Here is a 26949-nt window from a genome sequence, read left to right as displayed (position 1 = left end):
TGTCTTTGTAATGCATATACTAATTTATAATTAGAGGTGTTAATTAAAAACTAATGACTGTAATCTAACTATTATATAAATGTTATTTATAAAAATAAAACCCATTACTGAAATTTAAATATTATCTCTCTCTCTCTCTCTCTCTCTCTCATTCTCCTCCTGATTCTTTATCCTAGAATGGAAATTCAATATATTGCATAAGGAAGATGGTGTTCAAGCAACCAGAGTGCCTTCTTAGTTTGCTGCCCGCTTGCTGAATATTCATGAGAAATTTTCTCATCAGTTAGACTTCTTTATCTTAAAGTGGACATAGGTCGAACAAATCTTCAAATAAAGGGCCATGAGTAGGAACCATAAATGTCATGCTCCCCCATAAATGCATTCAGTGAAAGATTGCTAGAAAATGTTTTATATAACATTTTTTTTGACATTGCACAAATTTGCCACAAACAAATCTTCACGGACTTTTTCACCTCCATATATATGCCAGAGAGTTTGACAAACTAATTCATTCTAATAACAAGGAATATTGTATAAAACATTGTTAGAACTATTTTTCAAGAAATAACCTTTCTTCTTCTCTGTGTGTGTGTGTGTGTGATCAGGGTGGGGTAGCAATTCTGACTGAGGGGCCTGCCAAGTTCTTTTTTAGACCTGCTTGGTTATCTTCAGTCCTCACCTTGCACTCAGCTCTCACCTGTGGCTGCATGTAGCTATATCACATGCAGCCACCACAGATAAACTCCACAACATCCTGTTTTCTTTCAACCCAAAGGATTACCAGAGAGAGAGACAGAGAGAGAGGGAGGGAGGGAGGGAGAGAGAGAGAGATGGAATATACATTCATCTCATATTTTCTTTTTTCTTGTATCATTATTATTTTCTACTCTTTCATTCTTTGCTAAAGTAGGTTATGTATATTTCAAATCTGTCTTTAAATTTGCCTTTATTTAACAAAAAATATATATAACTGTTTTTGAAGATCTTATACTTCCTTTGCTGCCTGCAACCTGAGGTCAGCCTCACTGCGCTGTCTACCAATTAGTTTTCTCCACATAAACTCTTTTTTCCAGAGTTCAAAGAAACCAAACATCGAAAAGACATAAGTCAGACAGAGTATAATAGGAAGAAATATTTTAAAAAATAAATTCCTACTGGAACAGCCACATTAAGGAAATAGTTGGTGCTTTCTTATACCACAGTGGCAAAATACATATCATGCAGTTTTGTTGAGAGGTAAAGAATGACTCACTTGAGTTCTGGATAGACATTCTCCAAATACCATTGAAAGGATTTACAGTTCAGCTTCCTGCGGTGTTCCACTCGGTCTGCAATACTAGAAGCAAAAGTACTCTATATCTATCTTTATTGTAAGCATGAATAAAAGAGAATTGCATGGCACAGCAGCACACAAGTACATTTGCAGAATAATTAAAAGCACAGACAGCACTGCTAAGGTGCAACCACATTGGAATCAATGTTGTGGAAGCTATTCAAAGACACATTTGCATGGTGCTTGTGCTTACAGAGTTGCCCATGCCCATGCAAGCTCATTTCTTAATTTTAGAGCAGAGATCTTTTCCATCTGCCCACTGTTTTCTGATTCCCCACCCAAACAAAAATAATTCTTTATTTTTCTTTCTCCATTAATATTTTTATGGTCTAGAATAGGGGTGTCAAACTCATGACCCGCGGGCCAGATGCTTAATGCACTGGCCATGCCCAATCCCAGTTTAGCGAAGGAGAAAAGGTCATGATGATACATCACGTGACGACAACATGATGCCGCTAGTTTGACACCCCTGGTCTAGAAGATCATATACAAGATAAAATGTGTCGCAAAGTGACTGCATGGGTGACAGTAATGTAGCATGTGAAATGACAAGGATTTTGTCATTTACTTTTTTCTTTCTTTTATCAGAGTTCACTCTTAATGTAAGATTGAGGAGAAAAAGATCCTATTCAAAAAATGCATACTTATTATTCATTAATAAGTATATACCAGAGATTCAAATACTGGTTTATCTGTCAATTTTGCCGTTCTTAATAATCCAGGCGATAACTTCTTTATTGTTTGAAATGTTGATGTACTATATCAATTACTGATTGGATGATGATGATGATGATGATGCAGATGATGATAAAATGTCTGTTTGAAAGGATAATAGTTGGTGTCCTATGATTGGCTTTTTTACAATGTGAGTTAACACTCCTCCGTAACCAACAAAATATCTTATCCCATCAGACTTGAAATTCTAGGTTTAGAAAACTTGGAACTCCGTCGGCTTCGACAGGACCTGGGTTTAACTCATAGAATCATCTATTGTAATGTCCTTCCTGTTAAAGACTACTTCAGCTTCAACTGCAATAATACAAGAGCTACCAATAGATTTAAACTTAATGTCAACCGCTCCAATTTGGATTGCAGAAAATATGACTTCTGTAACAGAGTTATCTGTGCTTGGAATGCATTACCTGACTCTGTGGTCTCTTCTCATAACCCCAAAAGCTTTAACCAAAAACTATCTACTGTTGACCTCACCCCAGTCCCTAAGAGGACTTTAAGGGGCGTGCATAAGAGCACAAACGTGCCTACCGTTCCTGTCCTATTGTTTCTTTATATATGCTTATACTTCCTTGTTTCTCCTCATATATATGTTTATATATTATATAATCTTTTTGTGTGATGCTTGTGTATATTGTTATGACAAAATTAAATAAATAAATAAAAATAAATAAATAAATAAATAAATAAAAAAAAAAAATTAAAATAAACATGAATATAAAAATTTAAAGAAGAGTTTTATGAGTAAGATATCAAAAGATAAATAACATTCCCTAGCAACAAGACACATCACTGGAGTAAATTGCTTGTAAGAACTGTAACATCTAATAAGGCAAAATAACAGAAGCACTCTTGAGAAATGAAGCACAAACGCAGCACATCATGTAGCTGTTCAAAGTTGGATTGTTTTCATGAATTTTCCAAAGCATCTCTTCCAAATCATTTCTTACTTATTTGTTCCCTATGACTATCATTAAGTGTTATATCTTATGATTCTTGACAAATGTATCTTTTCTTTTATGTATACCGAGAGTGTATGCACCAAGACAAATTCCTTGTGTGTCCAATCACACTTGGCCAATAAAGAATTCTATTCTATTCTATTCTATTCTATTCTATTCTATTCTATTCTATTCTATTCTATTCTATTCTAATTCTCCAAGCATGTATAGTTTTAATGTTAATGTTAATTCCTAGTTTGGAGAAATCTTTTCAAAACTCTTCATTGTTTTAACCACTCTAAACAGTTTGAAATCAGCTGGAAATGTGGCCACTTACCTATCTCAGGGTAAAATATGTTTAAAAGGCAATAATGGAATAAAATAACAACAGAAATCCTATTGTTAACATCTTTCTTGTGAAAACATTGTTTTTGCTTTGAATTATTTAACCGTTCACCAAGCCATAAATAGTTTTCTCCTCTTATTCCATGACTACTCAGTCCTAGAGATTTGAATAAGGAATTTGTCAAAAACTTTCGAAAGATCAGTATACAATATCTTGCTTCAGATCCACTGGGAATCAAATGGCGTATGCTTAATAAATCATTATTCTCCTCAGAAATGTAAAAAATTAGCAAGACAGGCATTTTGCAGAAACTACATAGATTCTTCTTCAACGGTGTTCAATAATTTAATTTTAGTAACTTTTTCTGCACATCCTTTCGTGAAAATTTTACATTTTAAATACCATTTGTGTCCAAAATACACACATTTAAGTTAATTTTTCTTTTATAATGTATATTTTAAAACATGCTTTGAAGTATAAATCAAAACATATCCGATCAGTTACTGTCTGACTTGCATTTTAATCAGGGAGTTTGAGGACAATCAATTTGTACCATAATTCACAAAGAACAAAAGATTCAAAGATTCAACAATTGCATCTTCCTCGGAGCAATTTAACTGAGGTGGTTTATAGCCTTACCTTCCAAATGACTTTCCAATGGCAGAAGGTCTGGCTTCATAATAATACTGTTTGTATTCATCCATCCATACCTCTGCTGTACGTTTGGTATTTCTGCAGGTAGTACAAGATGAGCCCTATTAAATGTCATTGTTGGACAGGCCACAATATCTTGCCACAACATGAAGTTGCAGCATATTTTCAAGAATCTGCTATCTGGCTTAACTGTCATTATGTCATTAAACTTTGATGCAGGAGTAGAAATATCTCAAAAAGTAGAAACCAAATGAAAAAAAAGCTGTCTTTCCTCAATGCATGAACAAAATATAGACTCAGTGTGTAACATTTAAAAAGAACATATCTGAAACATTCCAAAAAAGTATGATGACTGAGGTACAAAGATAATGGAGTCAGGTATCTAGCCCCATATTTATATCTTCATTTACCACTCAACTAGTCCCTGATTCTTCCTGACTTTCACAAGGAAGTCTGAAGGACAGCTGTACTCTCATTTGCTTGAAGATGAGAACAGCTCCCTGATCAGTGATGTGGAGTACAACTCTTCTGAAACTTGAAATCATGGAAAATAAGGAATGGAATATAAGGGTGTGAGTATGTAAGGAAGAGATATGTTCCATTTTCTATGAACTTTAGCAGATAAACTTCCCAACAGAAGACAACTTAGCTTTCCAGAGCAAGTGTTCTGGATATACAGGTACAGTATTTTGTTTTTTAAATTCATTTTAACTTAGAGTAGAATAATTTCTGACAGACTCTTGTATACTCAAAAGTCTTTTTGGAGGGACTGAGGAATACTCCTAACCAAGTTTTGATGGGTTGCAGAAAAAGTTAAAAGAAATAAAGCATCCTGTTGCACAAGCATACTTCTATTCTCATAATGTTAGAATCTGTCATTAAAGATTATTTAACTCCAACAGCCAAGCACTTTTCAGCAGTATTCTTAACATGGAGAAAAGCAAACATATTGTGGGCAAGGCAACTAAGGAATTCTTTATCTATTACTATCATAATAACAACAGCTCTGTTGCATGTAAGACAGATCTAAGTGTTTCAGTTATAGCCTCTTAACCTTCTTGCCTACTTTGGGTTGTAAGCCGTGCCAATTATGTAGCAGGTTTGATAAATTTTACACCAAGGAGGGCTCTGAAGGGTTGTTTGTCAGCGGACCTAATTGATTGCAAAATGAGGACAGGGCGATGGTTGACTTATCATCTGGTCTTATTTTTGGACTTTACTAATAGAAAACAGGAACGTGCAACATGTGTGTGTATATGTATATGTATGTGTGTGTATGGTTAACTAATGCACTTAATAATGACTGCTGCCATAAATATCAGTAGTCATTATTTTTCAGATAGTTCACAGTATCAGCAGTAAATGAGGTCTGTAATGGTATTATTTCTGTAGTATTTTAGACCATAGCTCTTATATCTATGCACAGATATGAACATCTGTACTCCCTCATTATAAATCTTAAGTTTGGATATGATATTTTTACATTAAATGAAGCTCAGTGTCAAATGCATATCGTCATTTTTGAATTGCTATTTAATTACAGAATTCTGTTTTAGATCCGTATTTCTTCCAAGTACACAATGGTTAAGCTAGTCTCCAAATCCCAAAGTACAGTCTTCACAAAAATAATTGGGTCACAGTTTTTTTAAAAAAATATTTTCTAACCATCAGGGAAGCTCTCTTTGCAAACTTGTGTTATTAAAACATAAGGGACAATATTAATTTGGTTAAGATTAGTCAGCTAATGCAAACATTTTTTGAGTTTATATTCATATCCCAGAGTAAGGTCTAATTAGTAAAATTCTACTAATATAATAAATATTAATAAAATGAAAAATTAGTAAAAGAGAGAGAGGGAGGGAGGGAGGGAGAGGGAGAGAGAGAAGGAGAGAGAGAAAACTAACGTGTTGCAGTGTTTAAGATTCTGGCTTAGAAACCAGGAGACTATGAGTTGTAATTTTACTCATAAAGGCCATCTGGATGACTCTAGCCCAGTCTCTATCTCTTTCAGCCCCAATGTAATTTCATTTAATGTAAAAATATCATATCCTTGTGGGGAAAACAGGAGAAGAAAGGACTATTATGAATATTTGCCACCTTGTATTACTTATAAAGTAATAAAGACAGGATTTTTAAAAAATCTAACAAATAAGTAAATAAAATACACAAAGGGATCTCTGACCAAACACCATACTTCAGTGAGAACTAAAGAAAGCCCCTCCACCCTCCTGTTCTCTGAAGTGGAATCAAGAATTAAGCCATTCCTACTTTATATAGGTTAATGCATTGCCCTCAGGGAAGTCATATGGATGGCGTTTTCTGAAAACGTGACCCACTCGACTGCAGGGGACAATCTCCAAGCTACCTCCACACATCCAGACACGGAAAGAAAGCTCTAGAAAACATCCAAGGAAAGAGAATATAAGATGAATCAAAAAATAACCATCTACTTAATGTGCAAGTAGGCACGGAACTGCTAGTGATAGAGGGACAACTGGATTATGAAAAGAGAAGAAATTTATTGAAAATAAAGTTTTGTATGAGGGGAGGAAAAATCCTGTTCCTCCTCAGTTGTAACCTTTCTCCTGTTTCCACATACCAGATCAGTAGAATTTCACGTGGAGTGCTGGAGGCTTTTAAAAGGGAATCTTGCTGAAAGCTCCCAGAGAATGTATGTTGCTATTTGATTTGATTTTTAAAAGGCTGTCTATCAGAGGAAGATTTTCTTAACGTAAAGAAAAAAATCCATAAAAATTTAGAGTGGAGAGGAGGAGGAGGCTCCACATGCAAGTACAAAATTAAGAGGCAGAAAATGTGAGGTCTTAATGGCACTGATGAAATTAAGTCAAGACAGAGTGTTACAAAGACCTATGCAGTCCCAAGCAAACCATTTCAGCTGTATGAATCACTGAGACAGAAAACCTGAATAAAAATTGTCAGAATTCTAGAGACACATATAATCAACTCTGGTCAGTGCTTAGGAGGTGTGTTTGCAATAATCAAATTTCGTGCTCTTTAAAGTCTTTATAGATTCCTAGTGTCTGGGCAGTATTATAGGAATGGCAAAGTCTGGCCATCATAATAAGCTCCTAAATCTGTGGAATACATCTCTTTACATAACATCTGTTACAGGCTGAAGCGGAAATCTTTTGGCACGCTCTTACTGTAGGATTCTAAGCTCTCCTAAGAATTCGTCATTTGGCAATCTAGATTCTGAGACACAGCCTCATCCTGTTTATTCAGACTGAAGTATCCATATCCCCTGCCCTTTGTATTGCCCCAGAATGAAGCTCAATTTTTTTTATTAAAAGGATCAGAGGACTACCAAGGCTTTGATGGTAAAAACTCATTTGAATCTCAGAAAAACAGTGACTTTGCAAAGGTCCTTTGTTTAATAAACATGGAAGCTCACCGTTGTTTACTGATTTGGGGGTACAAAGAAAACAGCAGAAAAGCTGCAGCAAAACAAATCAGAAACTGATTTGTTGACAGAAGAGGGGGGAGTCCAATAACAGGTTCTCCAGCTCTCTATCAAATTCACCCTTTTATTGCACATTCTTGTGTCTTGTAGATCTCATCTTCAGATATATGGTTGGTGATCATAATATCTACCCCTTCTTTGTAGACGCTGCATAATATAGAAATCCAGAGGCAGTTGCTGAGGAATGTGGCTAGTTTTTATCAAGAAAGTAAGTGCAAAGCTTATTTCACAATCTGATTTTAATGAATTTATCTTGGAACTATTTATCTGTCGTGCTGCTCTATCTTCTATTATTTGAATGGTTTTAACTAGGTTTTATTATACAAGTATATTGACTTGTACCCAGGTCCATATTTCCCCAGTTCAAAATATTAGGGTTAGGGTTGTAAAGTCCCTAGATATTTTTCAATAATGGTGCATTTCTTTCTTCCATGTTTTTAGTTTTATCTAACACTACTAGGATAAATACAGATTTAGTAAGTGAAATATTTAACATAACACTTAATTTACAAAAGTATTTTCTTGTAGACCCTATCAGTAAATAAACCCACAGAAGATTTCTAGGATAACAAATAATGCAGATATTGCCAGAGCGTCACTTAAGAATGTGTAGGAAATGTTGACTTACCTAAAGATCTGCTGATAATCTTTGGTGACAAGAAAGAGATTCTATCTCTATGCAAGTAGATCCTGAATAAAGTCTGTGTTTTCCGTGCTTCCAATCAGGAGAAAATATTATGTGTCCAGGATTTCAGATTGATTTGTGAAAAATTGACAAGAGAAGGCTACATAAACTCAAATCAAAGCAATAACTTACCAAAGTTCTCTCCTCCCCAGATATCCATCTGTGTGTCATATTTTCCAAGATGGTTAAACCAAGACTTATTGATCACAAAGATTCCTCCTGCTATGACAGGTGTTCTAGTAAAAATGACAATGAGGAAGTGCAAAAGGTTATAAATAAAAAATGCTAGAGTGAAAAACAGAACTCTTCTACATTTGTAAGCAACATATTCTGTATGAAATATTTTAGAAAAATAAATAAAATAATTGGAAAACAATAACTTTCCTATGATCATGTATCATGAAAAAGCTGTAGGACTGTAATCTTTTCATGATCATTTTACAAAAAATGTCTACTCTGTACTTAAATAATCTGCAAGGAGGTGTCAAAAACTGCAAGATGGAGGGCACAGTGTTGTGATCCTAACACCACTCATTGTGTATATGCATGCAGTGTGAATGAATGTACAAAAAGTGCAGGGCTTGGATCACAATACTACAAATTTTCATTTTGCAAATCCCCCTAACTTCTGGTTTTAAATATATGCAGTGATCACTTAGTTTTTCTTTAATGAGATTTTGGGGGAAAGTTTGGAATTTTAAAAATCATTTTAATTCTGCATGAGAAGATCTTTAGTATTCAGTGTGGCTCATTTATAGGTCCCTGTAGCTAATGGAAGCAGAGCAGTCTCCATCAAAGGGGATGGAAATTGAGAAAATCACAAACTTGTTCCTGGCCTGTTAAAGTAATTAACAAGTCAAGTGAAAATGAACTGAAGGATGGTTCCCAATTTTCCCATGCGTATTGGGGACATAAAAAAATACTGCTTCCTTTGCTTGCTTGTGAATTCTATGAGAAGGAGGAGACCTCTTCTAAGGGAAAACAGATCACTTCCACTCATCTCCACTGCCCAGAACACTAGGTCAGACTGGTCCATGTTTGCAAAGTTGACCAGCAAAAAACAGAATTGACTAAAAGTTCCTTTCTATTTGGACTGTAAAAACTGAGAGCGCTATACTTGTCTGCAACATTTTCTCAAATTAGACATTCTAATCCTGTCATATATAAATCTATTTTTTAACACAGTTTACATAAATGTGGGGATAGGTGTTGTTGCTATTTGAATATACTGCCAACATATTCTTACTGTTCAAAGAAACCCTAAACTTAGCTAGACTTCATGGTCCTTAGCTACAATTTCCACCATGCTTTAAATAGAACACCGTGCACAAGCCAGTGAATATGCAAGTCAACACACAAGCCCTGTGTTGATGAATTTGTCTAAATTTTGAGGAAAAATTCCTGTGCTGGAAGTAAAAGATAGATTCTATTCCAATTTGTAGCTTGTATATAGCCTGGGAAAAGATCAATTAAATACAGATATTTTTTCAAACAGGCACAGTAAAATTTCCCATATTAAACAAGTACAATCTATAAAAGCCATACACGATTATACAATAACCAATATCTTGCTGTTATTATAGCAGTGCAGTGGGGCCACCAGACAGAATCTCAAGTAGTTGTCAAGAATGTTAACATCCTTCAGGAGCAAAAGAGACTTATTGCATCTCATAAGTGATATAAACATAACTTCTGAATGTTCCTCATGGTTACATCAACCAGCGAGACCACTTCTTCTATTAGATAAAAGATGAAAGATTACATCTAAACTGGGATTCCAAGAGGAGCTCGCACGAAAGAATTTACCTAATAGATTGGGTAGGGTCTGTCCGGGACAACTTTTGCTCAATGGGAATCTGTTCCCATTTAAAATGAAGACTCCAGTCAAATCCTAAAATGTAGAACATAAAAACACATAGAACCTTGTATCCAGACTTAAAGATTAACTAGCATAGCATGACAATTAGGCATTTTTATTTCTACAGATACGATTCCAGAGCAGAAAAGGCTTCTATACCAGAGGTCTCCAACCTTGGCAACTTTAAGACTTGTGGACTTCAACTCCCAGAATCTGGGAGTTGAAGTCCACAAGTCTTAAAGTTGCCATGGTTGGAAACCCCTGTTCTATAGGATACTCCTATGCTGGCTTTAAGATCAGCCTGGCTTTAAAGAATCACAGTAAGTACACTCACTGGTATTTATCTGTGCTCGGTTACATTCCAAATTTCCTATATTGGTTCCCAGAAAGAAAGGCAATCATTAGTGCTTTAGCTTTCTACTCAGGTTGTCCTATGCCTCATTGGCTGCCAAAGTTATGAGACATTAATCAGTACTCTCAATGGGATGACATGTATTTCCGGGAACAAAGTGTCTCTGTTTATTGTAATTGGCTTTTCCCCATGTACACCATATAAAAATGCCATCTGACTTACAAGTGTTACAAATTGAGTATATCCGGTGGGAAGGCCGTGGCTGGAGAAAGATGCATGCAGGTGAGAATGCATTGCAGAACTGAAAGGCAGAGGTGCCTTCAGAAATAAAGAACAGTGAGGGAGATTTCAAAAATTAAAAAAGGTGCTTGAGGCACTGCAGTTCTTTTAGGAAAAAGACTGAGTGCTTGGATATCCTGCAGTCCAGCACAGTTGGAGCCGACCGTTGCATCTGAGGCTAATCTGCACAAGTGCTTTATCCTGGCAGTGTGAAAACTGGCTCACATGATGCATAGAAGGCAGTTTTCTGGCACAGTTTTCCTCAATGTTTTGTTTTCTTCCTTGACTACTTTGCTAAACCAGGCATGGGCATGGCCAGCATCTGGCCCAAGAGCTGCGAGTTTGACAGCCCTGCTCTACAGCCTGTTGAAAGTTACAGCTGTTATAAATTCTACAAACATATAAGCTAGGTCAATTTTAACAGCCAGGAAAAGCATAAGTGTAATATCATTTAATATCAGTGGTGCTTCCAATGTGGCTTTTATTATATCATCACCCTGTCTTGTTCAGAGAATTGTATAGGGATCAAATTATGCTACCTTCCATTTATACATTTCATACATTTATCCAACCAATTGTCTCTTCTTGTCCAACAGAAAATCTGTTCACAAGCATACAGCAGAATACTTGGACAAAGTTTTTGGACTACTTAGCTGGAAGTGCCTCAGGAGAAAAAAGGGATCTGTCATGGGGCTGATTCTCAGCGATAAAGAGCCAGAAATATCATATTTCAGAATCAATTTATTCTTACCTACCTCCTCTCAAATCTGCAGATGCTGCTAGATAGGCAAAATTGTCCAAGCTGATGACATCAATGATAGGACTCACCACCCGAGTATAATCCTGAAAAAGTGGGAAAAAAGAATGTTGGATTTTTCTTCCTAAGAGGAAAGTAATATTTTAAGAGGGTTTTAAGATGAAGATGATAAAAGGAAAGAAGTGGTAGAAGTATTACCTCTAGGTTTTTAAATTGATATTCACATACACGACTGCGGCCCATAGCTTTTTTTCAATGCGAAGAGTGAAACTTTCACAGTGCAATTATTGTTCTCCACTTTCAGGCATTAAGTACAGCACACCATTTCAAAGTTTTATTGATCAGATGGACTCTCAGATATTGTTAATGTTACTTCTTGCAATTGTCTAGAATTGTCTGTTGCTAAAGTAGAGGAGTAGACAGCCTGGTTCCTTTCAAGTATTTTTTTTAACTATGCCAGTTACTGAATAGGCAGGAAGTTATAGTGCAAAACATCTCAGGTTGCTTTCCCCTCATGCTAGTTTTTCATGGAGAAATCTCCCAATTTTACACTTGAGCTATATGCTGATTAAAATACTTCCTCGGGCTTGTTCTTTTCAAGTTGTTCATTAAGGTAGTCAATAATACCTAATTATTTATCTCCTCTCATAGGATTCATGTATCTCTAACATTGTTCTCCAAGGATGTGTCCACATCACCTAAGAATGTTTGCACCCATACAGGATCTATGGCATATGTGCCAAGAATAGCTGGTGTCGTTTCAGTCAGCCAACTCATACCCCTCCCGTTTTTTTATGGCTGCTGGAGTTGATCACCAAAAGTCAGCAAAGCGATTTCCTATAACTTTGAAGCAGGAAGCTCATAAAACAATTGTGATTTCCACAAATAAATTCCACATAGAGCATTTTCATACTGCCACCGTTTCTCCTTTCTGTTTATTCATCTGCTGATTCAAGGAGGCTGAGAAACAAAGAGCATCAATCTATGACCCCTCCCCAGCATGTCCTGCAGCAATAAAATCCATTCCCCTCATGCTACAATAAGGGAAAGGAAAAGAAATTAAAAAACCAGCCAGCCTTGCAGTTTGAAGAAGCTGGTGCATGGGTGAAAAGCAAAGGAACCTTGTCTTGTTCAACAGAACCTTGTAAATATTGTTCTTGCTGGCTTCAACTGGGCTAAGGGAGACAGAACAAGACCCAATGAAGCCAGGATTTCTAAAGCTGAAGAGCGACATAAAGAGCCAAGCCACAAATTCCATCTAATGGTAAAATGGCCTGCATTCAAGCTCCAGCATTACAGCTAAAAATCAGCTTCCAAACAGCATTTCTGCACAGCTGAAGAGAGATGATGACAGAGGTGTGGAGCTGATCTAGAACTGGGGTTAATACTTCATGGAAGTGCCCATTATTAAAACAAAAAATAAACTAAAAAATGCCAAGTTTCCCCCAAAAGACACTGAAGAAACATAAAAGTATAATTAGTTCCAGGAAATGTGTGATAGACGCATTTTTTATCCTGGTCACTGAACAAAAAATTGTGGGAACCCAAATTTTTGGATCTTGTTGTTCTTCAATATATTTTAGGTAGCTCCCTAACGAAGGCCCTAACTCCAGGTTTTGCCTTTGCAAATTCAGTCTTGTCTCTTCATTTTTTTTTATGTTTCAGAAATGATAATATCAAAAGTTATACTGAATTTATAATTATATAATATAATCAGAAATTCTTTTGATTTTTTTTAGCAGAAAAAGTATAATCATAAGAAGGTCTGTCTATTCATGGATAAACTGCCCAATTTTAAGTGATAATTCACAAGCACTAAATTCCACTTCTGTGGTGCAAAAATAGCATTTATCATCTTATTAGTGACACTAAGATACTCTGGAAAGTTTCCTTGTAAAAAAATAATCAACACAGCAGCAAGGTATAACTTTTTTCTGGCAGAGGATTTACTAATGAGTAAGTTCTTCAGTATTCTGATCAAATAAACTCTGCCAGGTTTGGATGCAACTTGTTGCGTGCAAAGTAGAAAGAACAAAGAAATATAGGAAGAGACAAAAATATTTGGTTATCTCTTCTTGTTCAAAAAAAAAATCTTTGCAAGAGAATGGCAGTAGAACATATGATGATATGATGATCAATACAAGTCTGGTAAGCTTTACTGTCAGCATCAGTGGAGTGGTAATTCTGGTTAGACAAGCCTGTTTAGTGGGGGTTTGTTTTTCTTAATCCACAGAAAAGACCATCATTTTTTACAGCTGCACCATTTTACAATAACTCTTTTTGTAAACCATAAATTATCTGTAGCTATTTTATTCAAGGCTTTAACTCCATTTTTCTTAATGCTTTTATTTTTTGGCATACACAGGCTTTTAAAAATTACATTTCCTCAACAAAAGCCCTTTTAAAAATAAAAATACTGTGTACATAGTTCAATAATGTGCTTTCTTTTCATATTTCTCTTGTTAACTTTTCTCTGGGGGATTTCCTCTGATGTTAACATTTATGCCACCACAAAGTTTGATGAGGGCATGCAATGGAATCTAGGGTGGAATTAAAAGAATTAAACGTCTCTAGAATATATAATCAATAAAGAAAAAACTCAGGAGAAAGTTCAAGTTTTATTGGAACTCCAATAGTTTGCAGCAATTGTGTACTACTTCAGTTGGCCTAATAACATTGCTTAGCCTGAGTGCTTTGTCAGTAAAAAAATCAGGATTAAGCATTTGAAATCCATAAACACAATTTAAATACTATCGTCATTTTTCATAGCTCAATTTGGGATTATATAACCAAAGGAATGAGCAAAGGACTAGAAACAGGTATTTATCTATTTTTTTAGGTTGATTCAATTTTTGTAACTTTGCCAGATGTTAATCTTTAAACATGATATATTTTGGGGCTAAAGAAAGCACTGATAAGGTACTGATAAACTGCAAAAGATCTCAGTGCTAATTTATTTTATTTATTTATTTATTTATTTTATTTGTCATAACAATATATATAAGCATCACACAAAAGATTATATAGTATATAAACATATATATGAGGAAATATAAGGAGGTATAAGCGTATATATATATATCTTCATATATATATATATATATATATATATATATATGAAGAAAAAAAAAGAAAAGAAAGAAAAACAATAGGACAGGAACGGTAGGCACGTTTGTGCTCTTATGCACACTCCTTATGGTCCTCTTAGGAATGGGGTGAGGTCAATAGTAGAAAGTTTTTGGTTAAAGCTTTTGGGATTATGGGAAGAGACCACAGAGTCAGGTAAAGTGTTCCAAGCACTGATGATTCTGTTACAGAAGTCATATTTTCTGCAATCTATATTAAAGCGGTTAACATTGAGTTTAAATCTATTGGTTGCTCTTGTATTATTGCAATTAAAGCTGAAGTAGTCTTTAACAGGAAGGACATTACAGTAGATGATTCTATGAGTTAAACTTAGGTCTTGTCGAAGGCAACGGAGTTCTAAGTTTTCTAAGCCTAGGATTTCAAGTCTGGTGGGATAAGGTATTTTGTTGTTTTCAGAGGAGTGGAGAACTCTTCTTGCAAAATATTTCTGGACATGTTCAATTGTATTGATGTCAGAAATGTGGTATGGGTTCCAGACAGGCGAGCTGTATTCAAGGATTGGCCTAGCAAATGTTTTATATGCTCTGGTTAGTAGTATAGTGTTTTTGGAAAAGAAGCTACGCAAGATTAGGTTTACAACTCTTAGAGCTTTTTTTGCTATGTAGTTGCAGTGGGCTTTGGCACTTAGTTCATTTGATATGAAAAAGGTCTTTAACTGGGTGGGGGTCATCTGTAAGGTAATGTCCATCAAGAGTGTACTTAGTGTTTGGGTTCTTTTTTCCAATATGTAAGACTGAGCATTTGCTGATTGACATGTCTAATAGGTGTCTAATAGAGACCAACTTGAGAAATAATGGTCTTTAAAATGATGTATAAGAAAAAATTATAGTAAAAAACATAATTTGAAATTCTTCAATGCAAGGATTGTGTGCAGAGATTGTGTGCAGATTGTATCCTGGGATCTAGACATGGGAAAAAGGCAGAGGTTTGGAGATATCTATACCAGGGTTGAAATCTATTTACCTTCCTTAAGGTAAAAGGTAAAGGTCCCCCTTGCACATAAGTGCTAGTCGTTCCTGACTCTAGGGGACAGTGCTCATCTCCGTTTCAAAACCAAAGAGCCAGCGCTGTCCGAAGACGTCTCCGTGGTCATGTGGCCGGCATGACTCAACGCCAAAGGCACATGGAATGCTGTTACCTTCCCACCAAAGGTGGTCCCTATTTTTCTACTTGCATTTTTTACGTGCTTTCGAATTGCTAGGTTGGCAGAAGCTGGGACAAATAACGGGAGCTCACCCCGTTACGTGGCACTAGGGATTCGAACCGCTGAACTGTCAACCTTTCGATCAATAAGCTCAGCGTCTTACCCACTAAGCCACTGCATCTTCCTTACCGGTTTGGAAGTCCACGCACCCCATGCATGTGCGTCACATGCACGCGCAGACTTGCACATGCGCAGAAGGTAAAAAACACATTACTTCCTGGTTAAAACCAGGAAGTAATGACACCCGGGCAAGTGGGCGGAGCTTCACTCTACCATGGCTACTGGATGGCCAAACTCCCGGACACGATCGCTACCAGATTGCGCAATCCAGTCCAGTCCAGGAGCATTTCACCCCTGATCTATTCATATATTTAATCCATTAGTCACTTCTTGGCCTTTTAGCTAAGATCAAGTGTAGCACTTGACTAACCTATTAATTTATATCTATCTTAGCTTCCATTATTATAAAGCAAAAACAAAAAAGAAAAATCCTGGTAATTAAAAATGTTCAAAATCCTTAGTGCTCTGACAGAAGTACACATTTTCTTAAAGAGATGAATGACTGGCTTTTTAGAAAACAGTATATCGATACACCTGATAAACTCACAATGGTTGACACTGAATTTACCAGACAAACATCCAAGACCAATCCATATTCTCTACTTACCTGCAGTAAAGGTAAGTCTTTCACTTCTCATCCTGCCATCTAGTCCTACACTAATAGGACATTTTGGAGCAATCTTCTTGTCTACCACAAAGCTGCTAGTGGAACTCCTTTTGTATAGGAGTAGTTGTCACTATTGTTGCTCCATTCAGCAACATGATTTTATGAACAAATATAAATCAGACATTTATAGGCTGCTGAGGGGGAGGATTTATTAAGCTGAGGGTTTTCAAATCTCCATCTCAGACATTTCACCTTCTTCCCCTCTTTGCACCAAGCTGAACATATCTGCAATTTGCATCCCTACCAGTTCCTCCCACCTGTCTCTTGGGCCTTGTTAAATATCTAGGAAGGTTCTTTCTAAAAAAGACTGTGCAGGCATTACAGCTGGCAGGAATATCAGCCTACCTATCTCTGCTATTGCAGATCACACCTTTTTCATGACCCCTTGGCACATCCAGAATGAGAACTGCCTACTCAGCTGTATCATTTATTCTTCTTTTCCCTCTTTTACTTCAAGGTTAACCCCTTCTTGCCATGTTCACTCTACACAGCACTGTAGGGATTCACTTTGGATAATTCAGGCAGAGGAAGGGGAAACAAGTAGACATAGGTTTCATCCTTATTGCTTATTCTACTTATTGCTTCATAGATATATTGTATAATAAAACTTAAAGATTACCTAGCATATTACATCTTCATCCTATTCTTATACCTAACTTAATATACATTCTGGATAGTTTTCTATAAACTTACTTATTTATGGATTTTTCAGCATTTCTCTTAGTTTGGAAGATGGAGGTCAAATAATATGCAGTCTCCACTTTTACTTTTCATTGTCAATTTCTTTAAACAGTATTTTCTTAGCCTCCTAATTCACACTATAGGAGACCTGTTTGCCTATCTCTTGCAGATTCCAGATGCATGAGTCACTTGGAATACACTTTCCCTTTTATCTTAGATTGTATATTCTTTACCTGCGTGGTAGCTATCCATTCGCAACCAACACTGCTTGTTTTTGTCAGTTCAATAATGATTCAGCTGCCCTGGTTGTCCCATGTTGTCTATTTCCCAGTCTCATATCTTCTACTTTCTTTAGATGAAAGGGCATCGAACAATGTTTCTCAACCTTGCCAACTTTAAGATATGTGGACTTCAGCTCCCAGAAGTTGGGGAATTCTGGGAGTTGAAGTCCACACATCTTAAAATTCCCAAGGTTGAGAAACACTGCTCTAGACTCAAAACTTTAACAGGACTTTCTCCAGCACACTCCAGATTTCAGTACCACCAGCCTCTCAGTTCCCAGCACTCTTGCTCTTCAGCCATCTTTGCTTCCGTATGGTATATTTATTTATCAATCAAAAAGTACCAAATAAGTGGAAAATAAATTCCTACTTGTGGGATCTTTGGTGCTCTCTGAGCTTGGTTATTTTCTTGCAGATGTTTCATTACCAAACATGGTAACATCATCAGTGTAGAATGGGGTTTACTTTCTCTTTGTGGCTTCCTATTTCTTCTGGAATAATTGTGACTCCTCTATGGAGGGAAAAACCCGAATCTTCCATGAACTTGGCTTCTGTCCAAATGCCAGGCAGGATTAAAAATTGGTTCTTTTCCAATATGTTACCACTGCCTTTCTGTCAACAGTATATAAAAAAGAAGAGTTCATGCTTTCCAGTTTTCCTTCCATGAGAACTTTATTCTACAACATAGGAAATTAAACTTCATATTGGTTATCTTCATAGTTTTGAGACCATGGACCTTGCTATATAGTGAGAGCAACAACTGCAGCAAGATAAGGAATGCATTAGAATTCCTCTTTTCTGTTTGTAACACTTTTAGATGTAAAAGTCAATTCCAAACTGATAAAAAGTTACGGAGCCTCTTAGGTAAAAGCTCACAGCAAGCTTCCACATATTGAGCAAAGAAGATAAAGGTTGCTGGAAAGAAAATCAGAAAGCCCTAATATATAGAAAGATATATCAGAAAACGGTTTAACAGCTAGAATTGTTGTAATGTGATTCCTTTTATTTCAATGAATCTTGGTTAAAAAAAGAACTCTGAGAACTTTGTTTGGTAGAATCTCTTTTGGTTTTAGGCAACAGCCAAAGAACCTTGGTTACCACCTTTAAAGCGCTCCATGGCTTAGGACCGGGATACTTACGGGACCGTCTTCTGCTACCATTTGCCTCCCACCGACCGGTGCGCTCCCATAGAGAGGGTCTCCTCAGGGTGCCATTAGCCAAACAATGCCGGTGTCAAGGTTCCAGAAATACCTCTTCTGCGTAAAAAAAAGACTCGGAGGCATCCGTTCCTTTTCTCAAAGTCCTTTACTAGCATGAGGAGACTGGCACACGATGAGTGCAATTCCCAAAACTGAAGTTCCGGATTCGTTTCCCCAGTTATACAAACCCCAGTAGTCCCACCCCCCTGACCCCTCTGATGATCACACGGTCCCACGTCCTTCCAGTTCATTCGAGTAACTACTTGCCACTCCTCGTGCAGACGTGAACGCCATCCGACCTTGACCACCGGAAGAATGTTACCCTGCCCCTCAACCCCCTTCTCCCTTAAGATAAAAATGTGGCAGCGCCCCATAGAGAGGGTCTCCTCAGGGTGCCATTAGCCAAACAATGCCGGCTGGCGACCCCCAGGGCGAGAGCCTTCTTTGTGGGGGCAGCTGCCCTCTGGAATGAGCTTCCCCCAGGACTTCGTCAACTTCCTGACCTCCGGACCTTCCGCCGCGAGCTGAAGACATATTTATTCTTCCGCGCAGGACTGGCATAAAATGGGTTTTATTAGGATTTTAATGGGGTTTTTATGATGTTATGTATTTTATATTTGAATTATCAGCCAAATTTAATAAGTTTTTTAACTCTGATTTTATTGTATTGTATTTATGAATGTTATTTTATCTGGCTGTAAACTGCCCTGAGTCCTTCGGGAGAAGGACGGTATAGAAATTAAATACACACACACACACACACACACACACACACACACACACATAATAATAATAATATTATTATTATTATTATTATTATTATTATTATTATTATTATTATTATTAACCTGACATGATTCTGGTCAACTGAAAGCAAAAAATGTGGACTAGAGACAAGGAAAACGTGCTCACCTCTTTTACTCTCTGAAGCATTGGCTGCAACCATTCACTGTTCACTTCACAGTGGCTATCCAGGAACGTGAGAATATCAGCTGTTGCTGTATCAGCACCTCTTACGCGGGAGCGAATTAGACCTAAAATGGGGAGGCAAGAAAATGAAGAGAAAAGAAACTAACTTATTTTAGTGAATTTATCAAAGAATCGATAAAGAAGAATGTTTGTAGTTCAGAGTTGAAATAAAGGGGTCCTTGATGCTCTCTGAACTTGGTAGTTTTCGTGCAGACATTTCATTACCCAAACTTGGTACCATCATCAGTACTAGTAGAGGGTAGGGTTTGCTCTGAATTTATATTATAGTGGCTTGCCCTGCCAGTGCTGGTGGGAGTAGTCTCAGTGATTCTTTGGTTGGACTGTTTATTGTTAGCTTGTTTGGCAGTTTCTCGATTGAGGTATTGTTCACTTCTGAAGTTATTTCTTCATATACAAAAGACTTAAGTCTACAACTCCCTTAATACATAGGAAACATTCTTTCTTACTTCCTCTACACCTTACTCAATCTCCCTTCTCCTTCCTCTGAAGACCTCTGCTTGTATGTTGTATTCAGATCTTGTTCCGCCACATCATTCTCTCTGTATTTCCTTTAATGTTTTCTTTTCCATAAGGCCTAGGAATTTCCCAAGACAACTGAATTCTATTGAACCTAGGTAGAACCTGACTGATAATAATAACTTCTTTTCTGCATTTAAATTATTTCCTTGTTTTTTTATCTTCTAGTCTTTTCTTTTCATCTTTTTTAAACAACCTGACATGTTTTACAAAGGTGAAATGCAACTGTCTCTATTCACAAGACACGTTCTACTAAAGGAAGTGCTGTATAGTAATTCCTTCCCTACAGATAACCCCCACTAATCTGCTCATGAGGATTGGGGAAGCTTTGAAGGATATCAAGGGGAATGTTAATTGTTTTGACTCGAGTTTAAGGGGAATCTGGATATTTAGTTAGGATTTCTTGAGAAAATTTTATTTTTCTGAAGTGCTCAGGTTCCACTTCTTTTATTCTCATTTGGAAAATCTTAGGAGAATACTTTAATTCCTGGTCTAAATGGTCCCGGTTATCCATATTTGGCATCTGCATAATTTGACTCAAATAATATTAACTCTAAATCAGCTCTGTTAGATAAGACAGCAACCTGTATTCCAGAAAGATTGACGAGCCAGAGTTTTCCTGAGCAGAAGTCTCTACTCTATAAGTAAACTATATTCCTAACTGTCAGCTGTCTTTTAAGTCTTTCAATTATGCCAGTTGTTATCTAGCAAAATTACCTGGGTTGTAGCCCTATGATTCTTTGTTATTCTATCATATTTTTCTGGTTTAGCAATATGGGTTGGGAATATTAATAAGCACTGCTTGCAAATGCCAGGATAGATTGTATGAAATTTTCGAGTAGATTGTAATTCCAATGCCGAAAACCATCAGTTAGTTCTATTTCACCTAAAAATGTTGCCAGATTGCAACTTGAGATTTATGAAAGAAGGAGAGTTACTGCATTAAAACTCTATTCAGGCAGTACAGAGTGGCTTATGCTCATGATAGTTGGTCTGTTATACAAAAGTTCTGGAAATTGCATATTACCTCCTTGTCAGTACAGCTGAGTATAATCTCTATATCTCAATCCTTTCTTATAAAGCCCCTTTGATCTGAACTTTTCCAGTTGGCCTGACAATGAGAGTCAAAAATCTGAATGTCTCCAGGTTTTTTTAAAAAAGTAGATCTAGCAAAGGCGCATGCTCAGTTCAAAAGAGATAATTCCATATTCTTTCTGCCACAAGCCTTAATTTGTATTTCCATTAACAGTGTATGCTTTCTGCAAACTTTATCATGCTCACCTTCTCGACGTCCATTGCGTAGACACTTGACTTTTGGGATTCTGGTAAGTAGCTGGCAGTCTTCAGCTAAAGAAAAGGGAGGAAAATCCAGTTGGCTGAAATGCCTGGTTCGTTTGGCACAGACAAGAAAGCTGCAATTAATTTGTCCCATGTTCTCAAAACAGATCAATGTTTTGTTTTCAATTTATTGTCTCAATCAATTTGGTGATTCCAGGGTAAATAATTCTGTTGCTTAAGTATCTCTGATAGGTTTCATTTAACCTGCCATCTCCTTTCCTCATGACCGATCTCTTTGAGACAGTAAGGCAGACTCCATATATTATATTACAACTGTGTGTAAGTATAAAAAGATACCTAACAGCTATCATAAAGTGCTATTATCAGTAAGAGTGAATGAGAAGAAGGTGCTTAAATCTTTTCCTTGCAACCAATTTTCACCTGCATTTCCCTTTCATTATGGTATTTTTATACCTCTGGGGTTATACTTGTAAGATAAGAAATGTCCAGTTCATTAAATGCACCTGGAAAAAAAGATGAAAGATTCAGAGCAAAATCAACTGAAAGGAGGGTGGGGATTAATACTTCTTCTTTCATATTTTCTCTGATACAATTCAGCCTTGATTGTGGGTGCCTTGCAAAGCTTATAATGTTCTGTGAGATGATAGCTACTAGATGATACTATTATGCATTGTTTGATGTCAGACATCTTTGATCTGGAGTGGGCAGCTTGTCATCTCAGGGCTACAGGTGATCCTAAATTCTCCTTATTGAAGACTTGGAGCTCATCTGACTTTAAAACCGATGACACAATTTCCTATCATTTTATTAACACTTTGTCAGTCATAATATAGGCTGACTTCAAATACAATTTGCTCCCACCACATTGCAGCTCATGGCCTCTTGAAAATGCAAAATGTAGCCCTTAGCCACAAAAAGATTGCCCACCTCTAGTTTAGAATATAAAATCATGCTAATTTTAAAAAATATGTTTCACAAAGCACACCAATTCCTGACTGATTTATCCTTAATTCCGTTCCTTTTTTTTTTTTTACCTTCAGTCATCTCCAAGTTTAAAAAGAAGCACTCTGAAAAAGAAGGAAGAAAGAAGGGCTGGAGAAAATCAAGAGATAGAGGAAATATTTAAGTTCCTGCCCCAATCTCTTATGTTGCCCTTTGTAATTATCAGCAAGATCCTTGTGTTAGAAACTTCAGCATTTGCTCCATATAATATGTCATTCTGCCTCTTGAAATTCCTCCAAATTGAAAGAACATCAACTTGGACTGAATAAGAGAAGAGACACCAAGAGAGTCAAACAGCAGGATGTGCTAGCCAATATCTGGCTAGCTTTATAAGACTACAGAAACAGGTTTTCCTTACATATTTCAGTTCCGGGACATTGTCTGTGTGGATGATGTAACTGATAAGAAAAGAAGAATACAGAGTAAACCTTAATCTACCACCATTTAGAGTTGATAAATGGGAACAAACTAAAGAACAAAATCTGTCTGTGATTGCATGGCCAGTAGTAATTAACAAGGCTTTAATTACTTGAGAAAGGAACTGAAACCAAGAAGTAGAAAGTATAGAAGGCTGGAAGAAAGTGTGAACTAGCACATAGTGTGAGAATTAGCACAGATACCATAACGCATAACAATATAAAAAGATAGCATGATCTCTTTTCACTATCACAGCTAGCATTAGGGTTTTTTTAAAGCAACAAAAGAAGAAATTTTGCTTGGCAATTTTACAGCTAACTTTTTATAAAAACTGCTCAGAATTATATGCTTTTGCTAGAGATAGATAAATGCTTATAAAGAATTCTAGGGAAGGAGAGAGGTATCAGTTTATTTTATTTTCCCTTTTTGCCAAGAAATGGGGTTTGAAAGGATATTGTTGCTCCAGAACCTGGAGAAACCTAAGATTTGGCACTGACTGATGGTTTTTGCACTCTTTTATTGGTCAAATGGAGAGTGAAAGAGAATGCACACACTGAGTGGCTCATGTTGTCTCTGTTCTGTTTTCCAAAGACTGCAGAAATGAAAATAATCACAAATTTTAAAATGGCTTAAAGGGGTTGTGGAGCAGAATCGGTGTTATCTGTCAGTGTCTTAGACACACGGTTTTATTTGTAAAGGACAATAAAGCATCAGGTAAGTGATTACTGAGTAATCCGAGGTAATATTCTACATCCCAATACACAATGTACACAATAGAATTGGAAAAGGACTCTTAACATCATGGATTAGCTTTTTTAGTTTCATTCTAAATTCACTGGATTATTCTTTTGTCTCCCTTTCATTTGGCTCAGTCTGAATTACTCTATGAAGCTAGGATACTGGAAATGAGACAGACTCACTATCACAGAGAATGAATTCAGCATTGTGTATGTTTGTCTCTGGATCAAGAAATATCAGATGAATCTTGTTTCCTCATGTTGATTGCTCGTAATCTCCCAGCACTAGCCATAGATACATGTTCTGTTCTTTATATCATCTCTGTGCAACCTTGATATCCTGCAAAACTACAAAGGCCACCAGCCAAGTACTGTACTTGGCAATCATCTCCTGGACTGTCTGAAATGTTGTTCCGATGAGTATGTTGTTCTCAACAGTGTTCAGCTGAAATCCCCCTTTCTTGATATCCTAGCAATTCTTGAAAGACATATGTTGAAAGTCAGCAGAGAAGGTGAAAAACTGGAAGGCTTGTTCAATATCTGTTTAGATAAGATGCTTTATAAATAATGACATCATTTATCCAGTGACTGCTGTATATCTGAAACAATGAGACATCCTTGGAGGGTAAACAATGCAGCAACATGCAACAAGAAAATTAAGATTTGAGATAAGAAATCTGATGAGACGTTTTCTGACATTCTATAATAAATGAGGGAAGTGACAACAGTTCTTCAAGCCTCTTGAGAAATATCTTGTTTTATCATACACATAAAGAAGTTTTTTTAAAAAGACATGATTTAAAACATGAAGTTCAAAGTGAGAGAGAACAAATAGATTCTTGCCATGACTTTTCACATGTGAAGGAAAAATGGATTAGATGTGCAAGGTAGCGGTGTTTTTGCTGCTGAGTCGCTCGTTCTGCTGTGTTGTCTTTACAATTGAATTCAGGAGTGATGCAGGATAGATACCCTCAGCTATCTACTTCTTGCTACCTCGTGATTTGTAAAGGAATTGAACCATGTGAGTTGAATAATATCTATTTTGTATTTACATTATATAATAAACTGTTCTTCATCTAGACACTCTCAGGCAAGTACATATATTTTTAAACTGGATTTCTTTTGATTTTACCTTTTAATCCAAAATTGTTAGCCTTGTCTGGCTCCCAACCATGGATGACGTACCATGCATATTTCAAAATATTGGCTATGCATCTCTTTTGATTTGATTTCATTTTAAGTTTGTGAAATTAACAGATGGAAATAAAACATATCATGGTGATAATACAGTTAAAAAGAATGATAATAAGCTGAAAAAAACAAAAAAGAGAAAAAAGAAAAAATCTGCATAACAACATCCAACCTATTTAAGATGGTATTAAATCCAGTGGTGGGATTCAAATAATTTAACAACCAGTTCTCTGCCCTAATGACCAGCTGGGTGGGCGTGGCTATGGTGGGCGTGGCCAGGGGGTGACAGGCAGCACTCGGCCTTCTGCACCCCCCTGGAAGCAAAAACAGGGCACCGGAGGTACTGCCCTTGTGCCCCATTTTTGGTCTAGTAGGCCTCCCTGAGCTCCTGGGAGCAAAAATGGGCTGTGGGGGGGGGGCTGTTTTGGGCCTTGTAGGCCTCCTGCATCCTGCATCCTTCTGGGAGCAAAAACAGGCCATGTGGGAGCGTGCTGCACCCTCCCCATGCCCCGTTTTGGCCCTACTAGGCTTCCCTGCACATACCTGGGAGCAAAATCAGGGCATATGGGGACTCCTGGAAGTGGCAGGGCAGGCTGGGGCCAGCCAGCAATTTAACTATCATTCTCCTGAACCGGCCGAACTGGCTGAATTCCACCACTGATTAAACCTAAACCATATCAAAGCATAATGCTGCATCTTCTCCTTTCTATGATTTAAAGGCATTTCAAAGATTAATGGAGAACACATTTCTTGAGTCCATTTTAACATCCAAAGTATTGCTTTCTTCCCACCTACATAAAAGAATTCTTAAGCTCATAACCCTTTTCACACTGGTAGCCTTAACTTTCCATAATTCTTCAGATCAGTGAGCTCCCAGGTCTTACACACAGCAACCATACCACAATGTGTTTTTAAATCAGGAACAGAGATATTTAATAATAGGGCAAGCCAGTCTCCACACCCATCTGAATTTGTTAAGGTATTACTATATGGAAAGGGAGCATTTATTCCATTCCATCCCTGGAATTCCAAAGAACTCCCAAAGAGAATTGCCTTTTCTACTAAAATGTTTTTTAATAAGAAGAAAAGCTCACAATACAACTTTTGCTTTTGCAATTATTAAGGATTTGGTGCTGGGTAATTTTCATCCAAAAATACAATAGGGGAGGAATGAGTTAATGTTCTTTATCATGAGGGGATTGGGATAATCTGGCCCTAGGATTCTAACAAAAATAATCATGCTCTCTGCCCCAAGCTGCTATTTGAGTTTTTTAAAAAATTACAGATGCAATTGTTTACAATATCTTCAATGTCTCACTGATTTGGTTCTCAAAATAGTTTTCGTCGGCTGAGGTTCTAAATTATTTTAGCCACATATTCTAATATTTAGGGGAAAACCAGTAAAAAGTCCATCTGCAATGCGGGAGTAAGCAGTATGCTCTTGTTCAAGGTTCCTGGTGAAAGGATAATGAATTTTGCAATAGAATTCTACTTTATTGCTCTGGGATAATTCTGCTCTATAAAAACCACAGCAAGAACAATTCTCATCTACAAGAAGCACAATATAGCATGCATTATCTTCTTTGTCTTAAGCTTATGTAATTGGGAATTCTAGCTGTGCACGCTACTTGCTATCCTTATGATTATGGCCCTCAATTGATAGTTAATGAAATCTAATACAACAGTCTAACTTTATGGTTAGGATTGTCTCCCTGAAAAGGTATGGAAAAATGCCATTTTTTATTTTCTTTTTTTCTTACACAGCCATCCCCCCTCAAAACAAGAAAAAATTTACTTCTTCCCCAATTAGTTCTTTCTTCCCCCAAAATAAAAATGAGATTAAATATAAGGGAGGGAGGGAGGGAGGGAGGGAGGAAGGAAGGAAGGAAGGAAGGAAGGAAGGAGAATAAACATAATATAACATTAAAACATAATATAACATAAAGGAAAAAAAAATACTTACGATCCAAGCTGAAATCATCCACTAAAATTATTTCCTGAATCAAGTTTGCAGGAGTACGATTTAGAACACTGTAAAAATAATAAAAAATCAGCAATAACCAAATCCAGCATTAATTGAAAGTAGTTTTCCATACATTGACTGCCCTCAGTTTACTACTAAGACTTTCTTCCCAAAAAT

The 26949-nt window shown here is 36.7% G+C and overlaps 1 protein-coding gene across 1 annotated transcript in view; it reads right to left on the bottom strand.

Annotated features, from left to right (window-relative positions):
• The window catches only part of GALNT16 (polypeptide N-acetylgalactosaminyltransferase 16), a 197879-nt gene that overhangs the window by 21868 nt on the left and 149062 nt on the right, over positions 1-26949 (bottom strand). The window contains exons 4-12 of the mRNA XM_058161908.1: positions 26773-26840; positions 21445-21510; positions 19570-19691; positions 11417-11504; positions 9979-10063; positions 8305-8408; positions 6275-6401; positions 3992-4084; positions 1253-1336 (exon numbers count right to left, since the gene is read on the bottom strand). Coding sequence (XP_058017891.1) covers positions 1253-1336; positions 3992-4084; positions 6275-6401; positions 8305-8408; positions 9979-10063; positions 11417-11504; positions 19570-19691; positions 21445-21510; positions 26773-26840 — 837 coding nt within the window. The remainder of the gene's footprint in view (positions 1-1252; positions 1337-3991; positions 4085-6274; positions 6402-8304; positions 8409-9978; positions 10064-11416; positions 11505-19569; positions 19692-21444; positions 21511-26772; positions 26841-26949) is intronic.

Source organism: Ahaetulla prasina, chromosome 1 (assembly GCF_028640845.1).
Source record: "Ahaetulla prasina isolate Xishuangbanna chromosome 1, ASM2864084v1, whole genome shotgun sequence".
In the NCBI taxonomy this organism is placed as follows: domain Eukaryota; kingdom Metazoa; phylum Chordata; class Lepidosauria; order Squamata; family Colubridae; genus Ahaetulla; species Ahaetulla prasina.
The sequence above is the reverse complement of the archived record's forward strand: the minus strand, read 5'-3'. Positions and strand labels throughout refer to the sequence as shown.